We start from the raw sequence: 16,553 nt of genomic DNA on the forward strand, positions 1-16,553 counted from the left end.
TTAAACAAAATAAAATAAATTATCGAAACTAATGATATATAATTTAGCTTGTAAATATGCATGACTATTGTGATTACTATTATAAAAGAATTTGAAAAAAAAATAATGTATTAACATACAAGTATATTATCAATGTATTATACATTTACCCAAAAAAAAAACATTTTTCCAACCTCTTTTTTCTTTTTTTCCTATTCTATTAAAAACCAAAACAACTCAAAATTTTTACTCTACCAATAGAAAGATTTATCTCAAAACTAATGTTTCCAACAAAGTGATGTACTTTCAAAGAAGAGGATTATGATAACAAAGTCAACGTTTGTATGTATTATTTATTTATTAATATTTTGTATGAACAAAATTACAGATGTACCCTTAAAAAAGTTTACATTGTAACAAAATTGGAGTCAGACTCCATCCATGGTTATATTCCATAAATTTTGCAAAGTTATTATAGAATAAAATCTAAACTCAATACTAATGTGTTGCCTATGATCAATTCTAACTCGACAATTCAAAGTATTTAGGATATATTATTTTTCTTTATTCAATTGATAAAAATCACAATTTCATCTTTTTTTTTGTGTGGAAGGGGTAATGGAGGAGGGGGGTCGAACTCGGAAAATGAAATGCAATATATCGATTGGAAGACAAGTAAAAAAGTGAGTGGTTTAGCTTTTGGTGGTCTGAATGCTCTTAATTGAGCATTGATATGTACAAATAGATCTGACATGTGGTGCAAAACTTGGATGCCGTGAGGTTTAAAATCATCCATGTGATTCATGGTTCTGAGTTTGTGTTCCTATGTAAAACAAATGGTAATGATATTTGGGCAAATATATGTTTCTCATTTTATGAGACACACTCGATTGCTAGACCCCTTAAGATGTTATTAAAGAACACTTGAGAGTGAAAATAAGACAAGATTCTGGAATGATCATTGACTTAATGGTAGCAATCTTGCAACTCGGTTTAGAAGGTTGTATGCCTTGGCACCATCTAAAGAATGTGTCATGTGTGATATTTTTTTTTTATGATATGACATGAAAATCTGAATGATATCGAGATATTTTTGATGACATGAATAAGTAATAACTTTTGACATTGAAATAGTAAGACTTAATGAATAACAAAATAAATTTTTATGAAATTATCAAAGTAAAAAAAAAATGTTAATAAAGTGAAATTGAGTATTTTAATTCGTTAATTATTATTTAAGAAATTGTATTTTTTATATATACAAGTATAAAAATATATTTACTCGCGTATTACGCGGGACAATAATCTAGTTAACTCATTATATTATAGTTTACAATATATGGCTTTCACATAATTTTCAATTCCCAAACTTCGTAAATCGGTGACGACCTTTTAATGTTTGTCACTTATAATTAAAGCATTTTTCTTGTAGTAGAGGTACATTACCTTTTGAAGTATATATATATATATATATGTTGATAAGCTTTAATCTCACACGACATTTATCGGTTAGAATACTAGCATTTTATAGCAAAAGTTAACTCATTGTTGGATTTGTAATTTTATTTTCTAAAGCCAAGCAAGAGTAAACTGAAACGAAATCCTAAGAACTTATAATCGAGATCAACAAAATTCTCTCATTGTTTTAATATCCTGCATATGTTTAACAACTTTACTCATTTTATTTGACTCTTTCTTTGATTGTATCGCAAAAAACTCAGAATTCCATTGCGATTTTTAAAATCATATTCCCATTATTTTAAATCTCATTGTGACTTTCATAATCTTAATGTGAAATTCCTAAATCTCATTGTGATTTTCTTAAATTCGATTTTCCCAAATTTAATTACGATTTTATAATCTTATTGGGATATTCTTAAATCTCATTATGATTTTCCTAAAACTGCTTGCTATTTTCAAGAGCTTTCGCATATTGTTTGTTATTTTAGACCCATATTACCCATATTGTTTTTTAATGCAACTATGCCAGGAAAGTACCCGCAGTGAGAAGTTTGAGGAATGATGAACCTAACTCTTCCGTAATCTGATTAAAATTTTCATTAAAACTCATCAATCTTTAGATAATGCATGCTCAATAATCATAGGCATATTCGCATATGGATTAATAAATTTGGGAGCTGTTAAAAAGATATATATATTTGGGAAATCTTATACTTCATTAGAAAACAAATACTCTACAGTATATTATACTCTTACATAGAAGAAGAGGAAAAAACCGATATTTAACGTAACGCTTTTAATCAATCTGATTTATTTCGTACCCTACGCTCAATGAGAAAATGAATCCGATTCTAATGGATCAAACCTATGGGACTTGAGGAATAGAAAAACAAAGGAAAAAAATGTTACATGTAAAATGAGGTTTACTGAGTTTAGGGTCGAAAATATAAAATAGAATTTAGAGTTAATTATTCAAATGGTACCTGACGTTTGTGCGATATTACTGGCTTCATACATTTTCTTTCGAAACTACGCTGATCATACCCAACGTATGCAAATCTCCACTCGGACCATACTGGAGGCCAACGGCGTTAATTGGCCGTTAAAACCTTCCTCACGTGACTTGCACGTGAGGGGTAAAAATGTAATATCGCATTTCTTAATTACTTAAATGGCACCTAACGTTTGCACGATATTGCTGGTTTCATACCTAATTTTTTTAATTACTTAAATGATACCTAATGTTTAGTTATTAACTTTTTTATATATTCTTTTGTATTTTTTTTATTTTGAAAGGTGAATTCCGTTTTAAGCCAATGTCTTAAAAACCTGTATTTTAGTCATACTGGTGTGGAATACCAGAAATAGAAGTCAGTATTTACTGCGACACGAAACTTAAAGCAATGTTTTAAATACCGACCGATATTTCTCGTATTTCTGGATATTTTCTGGTATTGGCGTCGCGGTAGTTCCGATATTTTTAAAAATGAAAATTTAAAATTTTTTAAAAGTTATTTTTATGATACTTTATTGCTATTTTTGGCTATTTGTGAACTTTAAAACTTATATTTTGTTATGAAATACATATTTGGTATTATTTTTGAGTGGATTATAAGTGCATTTTTATTTTCATTAAATTGTAACAAGTTTTTGGATAATTTTTATAAAAGAAAAATTAAAAATAGCTGTACCGGGCAGTATTTCCGGTAATACCGATAATACCAAAAAATTTTCCACACTAGTATTACTAAAATACCGATTTTTAAGACCTTGGCTTAAAGCGGAATTTACCTTTCAAAATAAAAAAAAATACAAAAAAAAATAATAATTAAAAATTAGGTACCATTTAAGTAATTAAGAAACATTAAGTATGAAACCAGCAATATCGTGCAAACGTTAGGTACCATTTAAGTAATGAAGAAATGCGATACTACATCTTTACCCCTCACGTGCAAGTCACGTGGGGAGGTTTTAACGGCCACCTGACGGCGTTGGCCTCCAGTATGGTCCGAGTGGAGATTTGCATACGTTAGGTATGATCAGCGTAATTTGAAAAGGAAAGGTATGAAACTAGTAATATGGCGTAAATATCAAATACCATTCAGTAATTAAAGAGGGATTGATTGTGTCAATTAGATGGTGTGGCGGGAAACACGGTTAAGAGTTGGTTACCCTCTTTTGTATATAAATAAACATATTGTTCATGAATAAAATCAGTTTTGTGTGTGAAATCCTTTCTCCTCTCTTGTTTCTTTTACTCAATTCTGTTTCAATCATAACAAAAATATTCATGTTAAATTAAATAAGTAAAAAAAAAATGAAGTAATCATACTGTCTAGTACTTACTATTGTAGATATGTCGCCTATCTATGTAGCAACATACTAGAATATAAAGAACACGGTAATTCTCAAATAGGCAATACCGCAATAGTTCTTTTGTTTAATTTAATCAGCAGCAATATAGTTTCCTGGAAGCCGTTTTTTGTTTTCCATATTTCTGTTGAAAGTTTTTCTAGAATACACTTTAGTTTTCAACAACTATAGGCACCCTTTGAATATCTAAATTAATATTTTTTGGTTTTAATAAAGAAAAAAAAAACTTTAATTTGTAGGGTAAGAAAGAAGTTCACAACATAACTGAGAGTTCATATACACCACAATATGGTCACAATATACTGCAGTCTTGTATAATGAATGTGCTCTTCGGGTAGAATCTTTGTGTTGTTCTTAAAGAGGGAGCAATTGTGTAACCAAATTGCACCACTTACAACAATACGTTTGTTGTCCTTCTCCCTTCACAGAATTTTTCTACCTGAAGATTCGGATGCTGCAACCTCTTCATACATATCAGCTATTGCTTTTGCAAAGTATGCCTTTGCTTGTGGCCTTTTTACCTGCATCACAACAGTCAATAGGAGTTTCACTATGACATATTTTCAGCTTATGGTTACGTAACTGTTCAGTATCATCATTATTCGACACTGGTTACAGAAATTGATCAAATTATTAATTTTCCTCGAGAGTATATTAAACCCTTAAATAGTTATTTCTATGTGGAAGTTAAAAAATGAGTGGGTCAGGTGGGTTGGGTCATGGGTCAAAAGAGGCAATTCCTTATGACGTCTAATTTGGTCTTCTGACTTTGATATTTAAATGAAATAGTGCTCTTTCTTTCTTTTCTTTTTTTTCTTTCTTTTTTTTTTGTGAAATAATACTCTAGGATAACTTATGAATTTGAATATGTTTTGGGTGGCTTCCAACCTGTTCAACTTGTTTATGATTTCAGCCATTTGACCCATTAATAGAAAAATTATAACACAAATAAACTTATTTGTCAATATAAGCGTCAAAATTCCCGCACACACTTTAATTAAACTACGTGAAGAAACCTCAATCTTGAGAGAATTTATCAAAAACGATTCTACATAATTCAAGATGTACCTTAAAAGTTGGAGTAAGCAAACCGTTATCCATGGTGAATGGCTCAGCTACCAAAGTGATGGATCTTGCAAACTCAAATCCTCTCAACTGCATTACAATACCATAATCGATGGAAATTGAGCATACATGACACTAATGGACAGTCAATATGTTACAAAGAGAATATACAGATCAATGATTTAGTCAAACACAGACAAGAAGTTTGAAATGCAGAAGTTGTTATGCCTATGTAGAAATGAGAAATATATGGAACGTGACGAGGACTAATGAAGTATAAATTTAGGGTGTATTACTGTTGTGCAGGAGTTAAATTAGGGGCATCATAGTGAAGAATGAGTAAGGTTGGAAACTGCTGACATGAAAATAAAGGTATGTTGCTGTTTATTGGGAACAGATCCTGGAATGCTTATGCTAATTGGTGCAAGTTATGACTCGTGTTATTAACAAAGTTTGAGATACGAATAGTAAATAGTTTGAGCTTTAACTGTATAGTGGTTTTTTGTATTGAGTCAAAATGTAAATGATAGGTATGTCATTCATTTTGGAATGTGCAGTTTGTAAGTTGGTACTAGTAATAAAATGATGAGGTACCGGCCTCTTTTGGGAAAAATAAAGAAAAAGAAAAAAAACAAAGACAAGAAGTACTTGCATAGTTGCATGTTTATTATTGAATATATAACTTCATGATTTGTTTCTTATAACAGGTCTTCCTTTTTTATAATATACGAGAGATAGTACGCGCGCGTTGCTGCGGTAAAATGGTGGGGGTGATAGGTCATAGAGTGTGATAGCCAAATGCCTTAACCGTACGGGCTCCGTCGTCGAATTTAAAAGTTCGTCGAAAATATATCGAATGACATCTATAATGAAAGAGCATGAAATTTTTAGAACACCCATTCAATTTTTATAATTTATCGATATACGGTTTTTGAGATAAAAGATTTTGAATGAATTAGATGAATAAAATGATTTATAGAGGAGAGAAAAAATGAGTGGTTGAGATTTGAGGAGAGAGAAAAAAATGAGTGGTTGAGATTTAAGGGAATTATATGTATATTAGGTAGAGACAAGTTATTTCCCCAACTTGACTCAAATTGGGAAGATCTTGACCCTTGATTGAAAATCAAGGGACAAGATTCAAAGATTTTGAATCTTGTCCCTTGATTTTCAATCAAGGGTCAAGATTACTCTAACATGACTAGTCATGTTAGAGTAACTTGAGGGAATCTTCTCCCATGTTTAAAATAGTGAATAAAGAATAGGGGTATTTTTGGCGGTTCAAATTATCTTTTCTTAAACAAAAAGGTGCTCCTCCTTTATAAGATACGAGCAATAGTAGCCGCGCAATGCGGCGATGAGATGATGGGGGTGATAGGTCATAGGAGGTGATAAGTCATAGAGTGTGATAGCCAAATGCCATCTTTAATGAAAGAGCATGAAATTTTAAGAACACCCATACAATTTTTATAATTTATCGATATACGGTTTTTGAGATAAATATTTTGAATAAATTAGAGGAATAAAATGATTTATGGAATGAGTGGTTGAGATTTGAGGAGAGAAAAATGAGTGGTTGAGATTTAAGGGTATTATAGGTATATTAGGTAGAGATGTTTAAATTAGTGAATAAAGGAGGGTAATTTAGGTAGTTCAAATCATCTTTTGAGATTTTAAAAAACGGCAAAATGCTTTATAAGATAGTATAGATAATATAGATATAGATAATTAAAAAAAATCATGAGTTAACCTGAGCTTGTTTTCCAGTTGCGTCCATGTCAGCCAGGACCGCTGCCTTTGCCCTTGGGTCATTGCACAATTGTTCTAGACTTTCAAACTAGATAACAAGTTACAGAATAATTATTAATATAGCTTCTCCAGAAAGATATCACATTCTTAAAAATTATGCTCATATGGCTATTTATTCTGCTACTGAATGCACAATTGTTATGTAATTTCTTAAAAAGCCTAAAAACAATTTATACTATTAACTAAATTAGGAGTGGTTCTATCATTTGATTGTAACTAATATGGACCTTCCCAGAGAGAAAAGAAAGTCTTATTATGAATACTAGTTAGTAATATTTGACATTTAAACTGGTAAAAGATGATAACTGAACTGTCACCTTTATTCCTTCCTTAGTAGCCCATTCTTTGAGCATCTCAGGGTCCACACAGACAATAGCGACTAAGGCAGCGTTGAAGCTGTCACCTATTTGCAGCAAAATTAAATAAATAAAAGAGAGTATGGTACCTTTTAAAAAATGAATGGAATAGTGCAAAGAAGGGATTCTGTTCTGGCCCTTGGATAATTACCATAAATAAAGCATTGTGCCACAAATTTGCTCTTAGCATATACATTCTCAATTTTCTCTGGGGCTATGTACTCTCCTTGCGCAAGTTTAAATATGTTCTTTTTCCTAAAACGGAGGAAGATGAACAAATTAATACCTTCAGACTTAACAGATAGTTAACAGCTCATAAATGCCTCACTTAAATATGGTAGTCCAAATTTATGGAAATTTTGACCCATTTTCTTATGAATGGATTAATATTGGTAAATATTTATTTCTGATGGGTCAAATAAAGAAATCAGAAAGTTAGCTGCAGAAGAAACAGGCCATATTTAGCCAAAGGTGTAACTTCCTAATTCATTTTATTCAAAAAACATTAAGTGATTTTTAAAATAGTAATCAGTATCGACACTGATTGATTATTACAGCTCAAAAAACTTGGTAAAAAAAAAAATAAACCCGACGCGTGCCAAAAAATAAAATTATTCATTTTAACCAGATGCGATTTTAACCTATCACTCAACCTGCGCGAACCTCACATTTGATGCCTCTAGCAATATCCTTCAATATTATCTCACAAGAAACCAGAGGCACTGATAACCTAATAATATCTTCTGGCATCTTACCTATCAATAATCTTTAAGCGGCCTCCAGGCCACCACAATCCTATGTCTCCGGTATGAAGCCATCCTTCTTCATCGATTACTTCTCTCCTGACCAAATTAGGTTGATGTTAACTAAACATAAACAATCCACTCAAGACAATATCTAAACAATTTTTAAGTACAAACAACATGCAGAAGAGGGTAGTAAGGCTCATCATACGTTTGTACTTCATCTTTGTAGTAGCCTTGGAAGACAATTGGCCCCCTCACACAGATCTCACCACGAGGGTATGGTTGATCGTCCGATAAATAGTTCATTTCAGGAACATCTACAAGCTTCACTTCTGAAACAGGATTCTTGTATATGAAGGATCGATATGTTAAAGTAATAAAGTGTAATTTCTACTTGCAAAAAGTCAAGGTATCGATTAACCAATATTCCAAAGTGAGTAATTTTATCTGTATGAACTTATTACAGTGATATATACATCCAGTTTAGGAAATATGTGCCTCTTTAGTTTTGTATATACTAAAAGAAGTAATTTGTGCTAATTTCATATAATTCAAAGAAGAACAAGGTACAATTTCTAATAAATAAGGGGAAACTGACCACAGGCAGGATTAGGAGGGCCTACATGACCCGAGAGGTTATCATTCTGTTGCATAAAAGTTATAACACAGGAACTCTCAGTCATTCCATACCCCTCCATTACTGGACAGCCAAAACACCTGAAAAGTTGTTATATTACCATAAGAAAACAAAATAAAAAAAATGATATTGATTTGTAACAAGAACTTTTTTAGTAATAAAGTTAGCTTACACTTTAAGGAAGTCCATGACATCCGGAGACAAGGGTGAGGCACCAGAAACCATAAAACGAACACGTCCACCAAGCTTGTCTTTTATTTTGTTAAATACTAATCTGTCCCACATAGGTGATGCCTTCTTGCCTAAAAGATGATTCCAAAAACAAACTATTAGAACATTTTCCTTCTGTTGTACATTCATGTTTAAGAAAAAAAAAAGCCTACAGACTTGTATGAAATAAATTTCAACGTCTAGCTGGTATGTTGTTTTACATATGGTTACTAGAGCTCTAGAAGACTTGACGTAAAAGATTAAAAACTCAGAAAAGACTCCCAACCCTTTTCATTAATGAAACTGCAAATCTTTTTAATTTACTTTCTATATAAAATGCTGTCTTCAATAGCCATTGGAAGTATTTCACTTGCAAATTAAGTATTTGGAGTTCGGACGCAAAAATCGACACCTATGTGCTAAAGAAACATATATATATAAGCTACCTTTTAGTAATGCTTGATGCCTCGCATTATATGCAGCATTAAAGATCCTTTCTTTCAGACCACCAGATGACTTCACTGCATTTATAATACTGCAAAACCACACATCAGATTGAGCACTCACTACGCTACATTGATTGCAGATTTAAAAGTGTATAAAGCACCCTGTTGATCATACCCATCATATACTCTGTTGTATAATCGAGGAACACTGGCAAACACAGTAGGCCTTAATACAGCCATGTCATCCAATAATTTCAAGCTGTCCTACAAAAATAAAAGTATAGCATAAACCTATACTGCTAACTGCTAAGTACATCTGCAAAGTTCCTTTTTGTATGAGGTTGACAGTTCAAGTCTTGGTTGATACAAATTGCAAAACTTAAGGCGTGTGAGTGTGTGACTTTGCTTAGAAAAAGTAATAGAGGCCAATATGTATTGATGAATAGATTGGAACACTAATATGTGTTACTTCATCATAAAAGTGGTGATTTCAACTCATGGCTAAATATTATTAAAAAAATATGGCTAATTACAAAATGTATCGAATGAGACGAAAGTAAGCCAAACTGTCTTATAGCGCATAGACTTCAAAATTATTTTATTCAAAAGCTATTGTATTGCTGAGTAAAAAGAATTATTAAAAATTAGTTATCGTACCAAATATGATTACAAACTTTTTAAACTGAACAATCTTTTGGGTCAAACTTAACCTGACCAAAACCATACAAAACAGAAATTTTGATCTGAACCAGTTCTAACTAATTACCCATCCCTATTTTGCCACCTCTAATTTGTCAGTGATTTAGGACCAATATTAGTATCATGAATTGAATATGGAAAGAAGGTATTATTGAATTTCTTACTCCCTGAAAAAATCCAACAGAGGCACCATAGTACACCAATATGACCTGGTTGGCTCTTTCATATATGTGTGCCAAAGGAAGATAAGATATATATCTGTGAAATCAGAAGGAACAGTGTTGATTTAAAAACAAATTCATTAGAAATAGATAATGCCAGGACATGACAGTACTAACACTCACACATCTGATGGAAAGAATTTAAGTCCATAACTTCCACCGGCAACATTTGCAATCAGGTTTCCATGAGAAAGTACAGCTCCCTTACCATATAAAAATAGAGTTTCAGTTACGATAAAAATAAAAGATTTCACTTTAATAGACATTAGAAAAAATTCCGAAATGTATAAGATATAGAAACCTTTGGTGTCCCAGTTGTACCACTTGTATAGCATATTGTAGCAACATCATCTGGTTTTGGTGGACGAAAAGGGTGATGGTTTTTACTTCCCTAAAAAAGCACCAAATAACAGATAAATTAGTAATTAAATAGCAGAAATAAATAAATTAACAATATGCGGTGAAATAAGTTGAGGTTACCTGATTGAAAAGTTTTGAAAATGATACAACCTTGACCCCTGTCGCTGATGGAAGAGATGGAATGAGTTCATCAACGCCTCCAACCACCTAAGAACCAGTATATACGAATACTTGAAGGTTTTAGTATCATTTTGGCAGCAAAGCATTTCACAGTGATTAATAAGACAGAAAAAGTTGACAATCATACCACTATCAAACGTACAGAAGGAATCTCAGACAAAAAGCTCAGAATCTGAAATAAGGGAATATTAGGCACACATGCTTCAATAAGCAAATAGTAGCATAATAATAATAAAAATACTAACACTAATACACTAATAATAATAGTAGTAATGGCGATGATAATAATACTAACAAAAGACTTATTAAGGCGCAGGAATAAGTATCTAGTAAATTAAACTACATCAGTAAACTTCAAAAACAAGTAAGCAGGGTAACGATGGATTTACATACTAGCTAGTCTGAAAATTGTCAGCACCATTAAAAGTTAATTTAGCAGAAGTCAAACTAAGTAGGCTAACATTAATAACAACAATATATGCTCCACATCTTAGACATGAAACACCTAATCTTGTGAGACCATTTAACTTACAGTTTGCAGTGTCTCTGGCACACAGAATATGGCTTGTGCAGAAGAGTGATTCACAATGAACTTTACAGCATCTGGACCTGCAAGATTTTGTAGTTACAGCCATTTAACATATCTGTATCATAAAGAAAATCCAAACTAAGCATTTGCCAAAATGAGAGGCAACTAACCAAGGGTATCATATAAAGGGACAGATATGTATGAATACGCGGAGCAAGCATGATCAACAACGAGCCACTCTGGTCGGTTGATAAAATAGAGTCCGATACATGATCCCTGTTTTTCAAAAATAATGAAAGGGACTTGTAAGATATAAGAAAACATTGAAATAGAATGGAAAGGTTACTCTAAATGAGGCATGCCTTTGGTATTCCGTGGGCCACTAATCCAGAGCCAATAGCTGACCGAGCTGTGGCTGCTTCCCCATAAGTTGTCCACTTGTAGCTGTAAACAGACGCATATAGATTAGAAAGGATCGCATGCAAATTTAAAAAACTGCATAAAGTTCTAAGCAATATAGCGTACTCTCCAATAGTTCCATCTGCCGAAATCCTGGAGCCCATATACTTGTAATCTCGGTAGGTTTCTGATGCATACCTATATTAAAAATTTTAAAAGACAAAGCATAATAGTTAAAGAATATTCCAACATTCAACATAACACAAACAATTACGCTTAACGATGTACATCTTGAGTAAACTTACACAAAATTGTCATGCAAGGTGCCAATGTGGGGATGATCAGGAAAACTACTGACTAGCTTCAACGGAGAAGCAGCAGATCTGTCACCAAAAGAAAGGCACATCAGTGTTTTTTCAATCAATGTAATCTTCAATGATGACCAAACTAGATATACCTGTAAACATTCCACTTCCCTGTTTGCAATTTCTCAGGAAGGACAACACTGTACCCTTGTTCTGCCATGGCATCAGAATCATTAATAAAATATCGCAGTGTAGAGCAAAGGAAAACGATATGCATAATGAATACATACATAATTCTGATAAGTGATAACCAAGAGTTAATCATTAGAATCATGAATCTCACAGGTGAATTGCATGGATTGTTGTTTACTAATTACCATACATTTTTCCCTTGAAACAATGACACGAGAAGCATGTACATATTTCCCTTCAAACAACACACGAGAATTACCATACATTTTTCCCTTGAAACACTGACACGAGAAGCATGTACAGATTTATGCAAATTTCTCTTGAGTACATACTCAAACATACTATATAATCCCTTTTTGCCACACCATCTCTGAAGTTCACTTTAAAAAGGAAAATGAGAAATCCTCCTAACCAAATAGCCTAAAAATTCTCCTAACCATAAGATGAAGACGGGTGGCAAAATCAAGGGATGAGAATAGAAAAGGGAATTAATGGAATCCACATATCACAATTTTAAAGTTTTGGGAAGTTTTTTAGGAGGAGGATCCATCATTTCCCCTTTGAAAATACAATCCTCAAAACTAACCCTTTGTGTAAAATGTACCAGTTTCCCTTTATCTTACAGTAATATTTTTTCTAGCGAGTGGGCTACAATGCAATTATGTATATTCACTTGGTAGTGAGACTTGCTATATCCTACTCCCTCATAGCTAATCCTGAAATACGCCAGATTCTAAAGTAGTAGTATTACATTTTATTCCACTTTTTCACTAGCTCTTTTTTCATTTTTTTCTCTTGGTAAAAACATAAATCACATAACACAAGCAATCATTTCTTAATTCCTTTGACTTACACTATTCAATCATTTAACAGACATATGTACATAACCAATAATTCTTGTATATGCCAGATTCTAAAGTTATGTTCCTTTGTTCCATATATTCCACTAATTGCAAAAGTAATCATTTCCACTTTATTCAACATATTAACCAACATGAATCAAAAACGACCAATAAATCAGAATATACCAGATTCTAAGGTCTTATTCCATTGTCCATACATACCACTAAAAAATAGAAGAAAACAAACACCTTTAGTTATTTAAATTAAAAAAAAAGCAGAAGATTTTCATACAAAAACACTTTCTAGAAAACTTTTAGCAGAAAACGGAAGATTTTCAAATTTATAACTACATTTTTGAAAACTTAACAAGTAGGGTTGGATCAAGTGGAAAACCCCTTGCCTTTGGAGACAGAGGTCAAGGACTAAAGGACTCGTCCTCATTCCCCATATAATGTCCGGAGGTCTTATTGGAAGCAGTCTCCCTACCTTAGGGTTGGGGTAGGGTAATTTATATATATTTTTGAAAACTCACTTTGATAGTACACAACAACTATTTTCCATACACAACAAAATGCACCACATAGTTGTATACCGTGTAGTATACTACTTGAACTACAAAAAAGTTGATGTGCACATATCACCTCTCACATAAACTACCAGCAATTTCAAAACTTAAAAATAGAAGTTAGAAACAGAATGAGAGCACGTTTTCAATAATTTTCTCGCGATATATTCATTTCCGCCTATCGATAAAAACACGGAACAAAAACAAAGAAAAATTTTCCACAACTTTTTTCCTAACTTTTTCCACTAATTACAATTCAATAATATCTGCACCTAAAACAAAGTCAACATCAAAACAACTACCACCACTACTACTTTTCACCTAATCTATAAATCTTCACAGCTTATCACATGCATAACAATAATTCATATAAAAATAGTGTAATTAATTAATTAATAATACAATTAAAGCATATTATGTATATATTACCAACAAAAAACTCGCCGGAGGTGGCGTTCAGTTGCACAGCCGACGGACTATCGCCGGCGGTAGTGGAAATGTGGTTCTGAATTGTTTGAAGCCGGCGGCTGGCTTTAGTCTCCATTAAATTATTTTTTGAAATTGGTGAAAATGTGAGCTTATCTTCTGGTTCTCTAGATTCAAGGCAGTGTGGATATATATATATATATATATTTAATACTATATTGCGTGTATGTGATGTGTATATATATAGGTGTGTGTATATATTATTTTATTTTTTTTAGTTATATAGAGAGAAAGAAGAATGATTTGTAGATTATGAAGGAGTTAAGATGAGGAATTAAAATTTGGATTGTAGATGCTGGTGTGTATTTTAAATACAGATTTGTCTACTTCTGTTTTTAGAGTGTCAACATGATAGACTTCAATTCAAGATATGTGTGCCGGCATGTTTAATATGTTTGTTACGATCCTCTCGGACAAAATTTTTATATTTAGAAAACCTAAAAAAATGATAAAGTTACCTTTACAAAAGGTACAAACTTAATTACTCTCCGTCATTGAGAGCCTTTTGAAACAACATGTAATGTAATTCGATTGACACGTGTTCGTGTAATTTATTTACTAGCTTATTAACCGAGGTTCAATCTGGGCATATTGATAAAAGTTTTATAAAAACATATCTTCGTCATTGAAGCTGCAGCAGTCCAACGGTACTCATAACCTCAAAATAATATACCTTATAATTAACTTATTAACCCGCATAATATGCGAATAATTTAAAATTCTATTATGGCAAAATTATTGAAATGATTACCATGTATATATTATTAGAGTTTTTAAAAGAAAATAAAAATATTTTTTTAAAGAAAAACATCTTTAAATAACAAAAATAAAAATGTAATCAATTTTATTAGGAAAGTTTTTATGACATCATAAATAAATAAAGTTAAAAAGAACAAAACTTTAAAAATAAATTTGAAAATGACAAATAAGTTATTTATATAAATTAGTGATGTCATAACAATCTTCTTTTATTTAGTATAGAGATTTTATTTAATTAGCTTTTTTTAATTGTATATAAATTCAATTTCCTTATTAGACTTAAAATTAAACTTTAACTCTCGGCTTATTAGTACAAAAGACATAACCTTATTTGATTAATCATTTTCTTATTAATAAATTTTTTTTTCTGAATCTCAAATCTTCAACTCCTATTACTTATATTACTTATAATAAGTTATTAACATGAAAACTTTTAAATTTTGAGTTTACGATCCAAATGAAAATGCTATTTGTCATCATCCACTATGCTTACAAGTTCCGATTTTGATGTGATTCTAAAATTTAAGGTAATTCAAAACTCTAACTAATCATATATTATATTTATCATTATTGTTTATTATAATTTAGCTTCGATCATTACTGTTTATTATAATTTAGCTTCGATCATCGGTTTATCATAATCACAATTTATTTGATAATCACAATTTATAGGATCATCGGTTTACAATAGAACTAGTATCTTGTTATAACTAGCTAATCAACTCGCATCATGTTTGGTAGGAGCTTTTCAAGAACTTTTCGATTTTGAACAAAAACTCTTATTGTGTTAAAAGATTTGTTTAGATGCAACTAGTTTTAGTTTTTTATTTGAAAAACAAAACTCCATGAAACGCTACTTGAAGATTTTAGTCTTAAAAGTTATACAAATACCTTTTAAAGTTGCAGCTACAGCTACCACACCTAATATTTCTAAAAAATAAAAGTTCTAGCTAACAACTTTGTTTATAAACTACAGCTTATAGCTCCAACTACAGTTACCAGCTACTTTTGCCAAACATAATTTATATGGACAACTAAATAAAATATGATTTTTATTTTAAGATACAACACAATGAACGTTTTTCACTTTGTATCATGCTGAACAATTTTATATTATATATTTTAAGTAAGCGACGTCAAGATTACATTTTGTTTCCACTTAGATTGGTTGACCAGGGATTTTTTTCAAAATCTACTATGTGGGCCCGGTGGTAAGTTTTTCCAAATGTCTCAGGTTCGAGTCTTGGATTTCTAATCTCAAGGTATTTTCCATAAAGAAAGGGTTGGAGGTCCAGCAAATCCTTGATTAAAATTGTCTCAACTACGTCTGAATCAAAACTAACTTTACAAAAAACAAAAACCAAAAAAAAACATTTACTATGTTAAAAATATAATGATAATTCAAATTCGATACCTTTAATTCCAAAATAATATTATAAATTTGTATTTAATTTCAATATCGACCATAACAGAAATCTTCAATGATTATCTACAAAAATTATATTAAGATCATAAAATCATAATATAAGTTTTCATTTTTCTTTATTTTGCCCACCTTTTTGTTTTCTTTTTTTAATAATATCATAAAATATCACGATTATATATTAACATGTTATGGAAGCCTCTTTTTTGAAAATAAAATAACATCATCACAAGTTTCTTTTGTTAATATAAGAAAAGAAAAAAGATATATACGATATTATAAAGTATTTGTCCCATCTAAAGGTGATATCAGGTTAGGTTTAAGTAATCCTAAGTTTGGAACCGATTAAAAATCTTTGTCTCAAACTCAGACTCGATGGTCCCCAGTTACTAACTAACCGCCGAGTAACTTGTTTCCCTATAGATAATTATTATTATATAAATAATAAAAAAGAGGTGAAATATAAATTTGGGTCCACAAAAAATTATTATATGTTGAAACTAATGTAAT

The 16,553-nt window shown here is 31.3% G+C and overlaps 1 protein-coding gene across 1 annotated transcript; it reads right to left on the reverse strand.

Moving 5' to 3' along the window:
- Nucleotides 1–3,904: 3,904 nt before the first annotated feature.
- LOC122595127 (long chain acyl-CoA synthetase 6, peroxisomal-like) lies at nt 3,905–14,075 on the reverse strand. Its single transcript, XM_043767442.1, has 23 exons — nt 13,805–14,075; nt 11,928–11,988; nt 11,776–11,853; nt 11,597–11,668; nt 11,434–11,515; nt 11,242–11,347; nt 11,075–11,151; nt 10,670–10,714; nt 10,483–10,569; nt 10,304–10,393; nt 10,126–10,205; nt 9,946–10,039; nt 9,258–9,346; nt 9,083–9,171; nt 8,599–8,728; nt 8,388–8,506; nt 7,998–8,121; nt 7,799–7,885; nt 7,195–7,298; nt 7,005–7,090; nt 6,629–6,715; nt 4,882–4,968; nt 3,905–4,334 (listed from the first exon to the last, which is right to left on the reverse strand). Exons 1-23 carry the CDS (start codon nt 13,917–13,919, stop codon nt 4,236–4,238), a joined length of 2,088 nt encoding a protein of 695 aa, XP_043623377.1. The 5' UTR covers nt 13,920–14,075; the 3' UTR covers nt 3,905–4,235.
- Between the last annotated feature and the right edge of the window lie 2,478 nt (nt 14,076–16,553).

The sequence above is a fragment of the Erigeron canadensis genome, chromosome 4, assembly GCF_010389155.1.
Source record: "Erigeron canadensis isolate Cc75 chromosome 4, C_canadensis_v1, whole genome shotgun sequence".
NCBI classification, from domain to species: Eukaryota; Viridiplantae; Streptophyta; class Magnoliopsida; order Asterales; family Asteraceae; genus Erigeron; species Erigeron canadensis.